Source organism: Hydra vulgaris, chromosome 09 (genome assembly GCF_038396675.1).
Source record: "Hydra vulgaris chromosome 09, alternate assembly HydraT2T_AEP".
NCBI lineage: Eukaryota > Metazoa > Cnidaria > Hydrozoa > Anthoathecata > Hydridae > Hydra > Hydra vulgaris.
The window spans coordinates 30,949,001-30,955,000 of NC_088928.1; the positions used below are offsets into that span (position 1 = coordinate 30,949,001).

Consider the following 6,000-nt stretch of genomic DNA (forward strand, 5'->3'; position numbering starts at 1 on the left):
CTTTTGGGAGTTTTAAACCAATCAGGAATTTAAATGGGGTGTCTAAAACCCTGTATATTGATTTATATGTATAGCAAACGTATATATATATATATATATATATATATATATATATATATATATATATATATATATATATATATATATATATATATATATATATATATATATATATATCCAAAAATTTGTTTTAACGTATTATCCATTGTCCAAATTAATACCACCATACATCGGAGAACATTGATGTTTTTGTATCTCCAAGGCTTTATGGACTTTTCTTTCAAATTTTTTATTCTCAACTTTAAGTGTTTCTGCCCTATCCCATTCCTATTTACTTACTATTACTACCCTAACCTCATCGCAATTTACTTTATGCAAGACTTATGCAGACTGGTTTAACTTGCCTTCAGTCAAAAAATTTTGGTGTTGTTGAACCCTTGTTCTTATTCGAAGTTTCGATTCACCGACATACACTTTGGAGCATTTGCACTTAATTAAAGTGTTTACTGAAAATGGTCACGATGAAAAATGCTTAAAGATATTTCTTATCACGTTCGAGAAAAACGTTTAGCAAATAAAAATGAAACTCTATCAAACTCTAATAACCTTCTTACAATTTCTTTACCATGGATACCAATAATATCTCCTAGACTTAGAAGATTATTCAGAAAAGCTGATTACAGAACTGTTTTTAAGTCAAATGCTTACCTAAAAATGCTGTTAACGTTTAGAAATAAATCAAAATTACCACGCAACAGCCAACCTGGAACCTATTTAATTAAGTGCAAATGCTCCAAAGTGTATGTCGGTGAATCGAAACTTCAAATAAGAACAAGGGTTCAACAACACCAAAAATTTTTGACTGAAGGCAAGTTAAGCCAGTCTGCATTAGCTTTGCATAAAGTAAATCGCAATGAGGATATTGAATGGGATAGGGCAGAAACACCTAAAGTTGAGGATAAAAAGTTTGAAAGAAAAGTCCCTGAAGCCTTGGAGATACAAAAACATCAATGCTCTCCAATGTACAGTGGTATTAATTTGGACAATGGACAATATGTTAAAACAAATTTTTGGACTTTTTTTTTTTTCATACTTAAGTAAAAGAAGCCATTATAAAGATGACGTCAAAATTAAAAAAAAAAATGTTTTTGTTGTTATTTAACGGTCACAATTTTTGTAATTATATTATATTATATGCTGATGATGCCGGTGGCTATAATCCGGCGAAAATTTCAAATAAATTATTTAGTATTGAAAGAATTCGTATTATCTGATGTTTTAAATTAGTTTATATATATACTCTCGTACAAGATGTCAACATTTAAATCATATATATATATATTCCAAACAAAGTTATACGTATATAATACCTATTTATTCGTATTATTTATGGTACTTTTGGCCGCTGGTAGGGTCTATTAAATACGAATCTTTAGAACGTATTAGTTCATATTTTTTGCTGTTTTTTTTGTGTATTAAATACGTAATTCGTAAGCAGTATTAAATGTATTTGATACATAGATATTTGTATATATTTTTTTGTCTTATTTACGGTAACTTATATATATATATATATATATATATATATATATATATATATATATATATATATATATATTATATATATATATATATATATATATATATATATATATATATATATATATATATATATATATATGTATCCGGACATAAGTAAAATCTTTAGAACTTTTAAGTTTTATTAACAATAAAAAAAGACGTTTTATATTTTAATGATTTATTTTAAAATTAATAAAATAATCAGTTTTTAATCAAATTCTGGCATTTCGGGTGTAGTTCCTTCAGCTGTTTTAGGTTTAGAATTTCGATTTCTTTGATTGAGCCTCTTTAATTGTTTCTAAATTGCAACATTTATTTGGACCACCGACACACTTTTATGAACTTTCAAAACAACATCTAAATTAAATATATTCGAAAAAATTTGTGACTAATTATATTCAAAAGACGTTTAAAAGGGTCTCAAAAAAATAATCTTCTTTAAAAAATAATGTTCTTAAAGAACAGAGCAATAATAAATTAGTAAAAACACTTATCTAATTTTTAGTTGTCTTTAACAGCATGTTTCTCCATCAGTAGGTTCATCAGGAAGAATGTCTAAACATCAAAAAGTTCAAATTATAGAAAAATTATTTCACAGGAAGTTAGGAATTGTAATAATTAATTATGTGATAACTGTAGTATTTTGCAACCAGAAAGTTGCATCAACTACATTATATAATTAAGAAAATCATGAAAAGGAATTCTTCAGAATTAGGATAATTTTAAACTGGTCATTTTTTTAAATATTTTTTAAAAGAAACTTATTTTCATGTCTGTATTTAGAAATTTATTCAGATTTTTTATTCAGTATTTTTTATTCAATTTTCTAGATCTAAATGAGTAATAATTTCAAACTTTTCTTTTAAACATAGTATACATTTTTTGGAAATGTTATTATAGGCCAGTCGTAGTTTTTAGAATAGACCAGTTTAATTTAAAATTATTATTTTTTTCTTTTAGTTGCCAAATATATTTTGACAACATAGTCTTTTGTGAGTATTTTTTATGTTTAAAAGATTATTTGTGGTTGGTTAACGTTTTTTCCGTTTGCCCTCGGCAAAGCCAATATATTGTTTATCAGGGTTGTTTTGCGAGGAAACAATGCATTTGAAAATAATATTTTTTGATAAGCATTTGCCAATCATAGGGCAGTCAAATTTTTGCTTGCAGTTACAATTTTCAGTATTTTTTTTTGAGAAACTCATTTTTATTAATCAATGCAAAATTATGGCCTTTTATAATTCTTTCAATATTTTTTGTACAGCTATAGCTTACCTTAACAGTGTTTCTGTTAAAAATTTTTAAGTTTGACTAAATCAAAATTCTTCTTATGAAAATATTCTTAACTCTTCCAAATGCGTGTATGAAAATGCTCTTAAAAAAAGCGGATTTAAAAATTTCGAGCTAAAGTTTAAAACAAATATTGCAAAAAAGCGAAATAGAAATAGAAATATAATTTGGTTCAACTCTCAGCAAAAATGTTTCAACAAATATTTAAAAAGCGTTTTTAAAATTAGTTGACATACTTTTCCCTCCCTCTTATAAATTGCACAATATTTTACTCTCTTTACCTCCCTCTAATAAATTCTCCTCTTTGTTTTTTGTAATGGCACACTTTATATTACAAAAAATGGCTGTGAATTAGTAAAGGCTCACTACAATGTTGAAGACAAACTTCATCAGTGTGCACTTTTCTAGAACGTTCAGATTTGTAATTAGCAAAACTAAAAGCTACTTGCTAAAGCGGCGAATATCCGCTTCGAGTTCTTTGTTTTAATTGATCAAGAGTTGTAAACAATCATTAGATGCAGATATATAAGAGAATGCACATTGTATAACTTAATGATTTTCCATACAAAACAACAGTCTTGGTAACAAATATTTTTAACAACTCACCACAAAGTTTAATAACATCATGCTCTTGTGATCTAAATAATAAAAATGTTCATAAACTGGTTTACTGAGAATATCACCCAAAACAGTAGGCCCTGAATAGAAGAGAAATGATCGGAGTTCTGTTGCCTTCCACTTATTCATACTCTCCAATGAACGAGGTCTTCTGTTAAAATCTGATGGAAAGAATGATGAAATATGAACTGATATTGTTTTTAGTGATTGTGAAGATAGCTTAACACTGAATGGTCCAGAAGACAAAAAATTTAGAAGTCTTCGTACAACCCCCAGACAGACAGAATGCATACAGTCATTTGGAAAACTATAAATTGGATGAATAGGAATTTCCAATAAACGTGTCACACCGTTATGATGACTATTATCTTCTTTAGAAATAAAACTATATATATAGTTTTGCCTAATTTGCAATAAAGCAAGAGATAAAAAAAAGTTTAATATATAATAACTTTAATTAATTGATAATTTTAATGCTTCTTTTTATGAATTACTATAGTTTATAATGTAAGGAACTTATTAAATTATTGGCAAATAACAGAAAAAATAATAGGGGAGAGTGGTGTACCTTGGAGGTGAGTGTACCTTGGAGGCACGTCAATTGTGCTGCCATCTTGAGTGATAATTTTAAACTGAAATTTTAGTTGCATGCATTGACCTCTAAAGGCTCTTAATAAGTTGTTTTACCACGGCTTAACACCAATGTTTCCGATACCAAAAAGAAATTTTTTTAGAGCGCATTCTTTTTTTTCTACAACTGTAGGTATAAACTAGAGTTGTTAACCGGAATATTTTGCACAATTCCGGAAAAATAAAATTCTTTCGAAAGGATATTGAGAATCAGGAATTTTTTTTTTTCGTACAGAATTTTACAAAACAAAAAAAACCGTTGATGTTCATTTCGCAAATGCTACTTACGAAATGTAGCATTTCGCAAGTTGAATTACGAAATAAAACTATTTTGCTACATACGAAAGTAGTGCTTACGGAAATCGCACTTGCGAAACGAGCTCTTTCGCTAAACGATGTTTTGAAGTCTATAAAAAAAATTTGTTGGTCAAACGGATATAATTGTGAAAAATAAAATTTTTATATACCAAAATGTTTATAATAAAATTTTATTTTCAGCATTGTAACATATAAACATTTTAAAGTTTTATTTTTTAAAATAATGATAAAAAACCAAATTTCTTTCGAAACGAAACTCTTTCGCACCACAACTAGCGAAACAGTTCTTATCGGAAAAAAACTTAGGAAACGCAGCATGATAAATATATTTAATTACGTTTTATGAATCAAATACGTATAATTAACTAGGTAATTAACCCTTTCGCGACTGACTTAAAAACAGCTATATGACTGCGCGTAAAATAACGATCTAGGATCATGGTCAATTAAAAGAGTATAAAATAAAAATTACAAGTCAGAATTTTACAAATAAGACCCTGTTTTTTTTGTCAAAGAATTGGCTTTCAGAAAATTAAAAAACTAAAAAACAACATTTATTATCTTAGTAACCTGATCAAAATATATCATGTTGAAATTAACAAAAATATATAGTTTCTCTATGTAACCTTTAACAAATAAAGAAGAAATACATAAACATACCGTTTTTGATTTTATATAAATGATACATTTATTGTGGTGATCAAACAAAAAAAATCTTCACCACTATTACTGGAAAAAATATCAAGGATCTCATTCACGACAGTATACTTTTTATCTGTTTTTGTCATTTTTTAAAATTGATTTTTGAGCGATCTATAAATGCAGTTAACAAACGGTTTGAAGCATTAACTTAAGAAATTATTCACATTTCAAAAATAAGTTAAAAGCTTTCCCCAATTGCTATAGATGATTTGAAATATTCAAAACTGTTTATGTACCGCCATGCAGTTCACTCGTCATTTAGAAACAAATTTTATGAACCGCCATACGGGTCACTCGTCACGAAAGGGTTAAAATACAAATTTTTTATGTGTTGTTGATAAGTTTTAGTTTTAAACTTCTATAAAAGAGTCAAGACTTTCATAAAATATACTTTTTAGAATGTCATTTAATGAATAAGAATTAATAATGAAGATAACTTGAAAAACGTTAACATATAAATGCTATTGTGAAATCGGAAAACAATTCTTTTGTTGAAATCGAAAAAACACCTAATTTAGGTGATGAATGCTAAAACTTAATTATATAATAAAATGCCTAAAAATAGCTCTTACTTGTTTTTAAATAGTATAATTTTATGTTTAGTCAGTTTCAATTTTTTTATTTTTGAGGTGCTCTGTTATATGCTCTTTTGTTTTTAATACCTCAATAACAACAAGTAAATTAAAAAAAAATTTAAACACATCTTTTTCAATAATTTTCTCTTAAATTTTTTCCTTAATAAATAACATATAAACATATAGTAGCGGTTTTGTAAAAACTGTGGTAGCTGTGTACCTTGGAGGTAGCTAATTTTTTGTACCTTGGCGGTACCATCAAGGTACAAACTTGCATGATTTTTAA

General features: G+C 27.0%; 2 protein-coding genes across 48 annotated transcripts in view; one reads left to right on the forward strand and one right to left on the reverse strand.

The window, feature by feature from the left end:
* Positions 1-528: 528 nt before the first annotated feature.
* On the forward strand, positions 529-1,101 carry LOC136085398 (uncharacterized). Its single transcript, XM_065806702.1, has one exon. The coding sequence runs from the start codon at positions 529-531 to the stop codon at positions 1,099-1,101; it is 573 nt and encodes a 190-aa protein (XP_065662774.1).
* Positions 1,102-1,742: 641 nt separating this feature from the next.
* LOC136084705 (uncharacterized) overlaps positions 1,743-6,000 on the reverse strand; it is a 44,195-nt gene continuing 39,937 nt past the window's right edge. For 46 of the 47 annotated variants that reach the window (XR_010640790.1, XR_010640785.1, XR_010640793.1 and 43 more), the window contains one exon: positions 1,743-2,136. The gene's annotated coding sequence lies outside the window, so the exon portion shown is untranslated. The remainder of the gene's footprint in view (positions 2,137-6,000) is intronic. The other variant, XM_065805313.1, reaches the window with a different exon arrangement.

What these genes read in the sequence shown, in the direction of transcription:
- LOC136085398 (XM_065806702.1), top strand. Translation starts at nt 529, where the DNA reads ATGCTTAAAGATATTTCTTATCACGTTCGAGAAAAACGTTTAGCAAAT.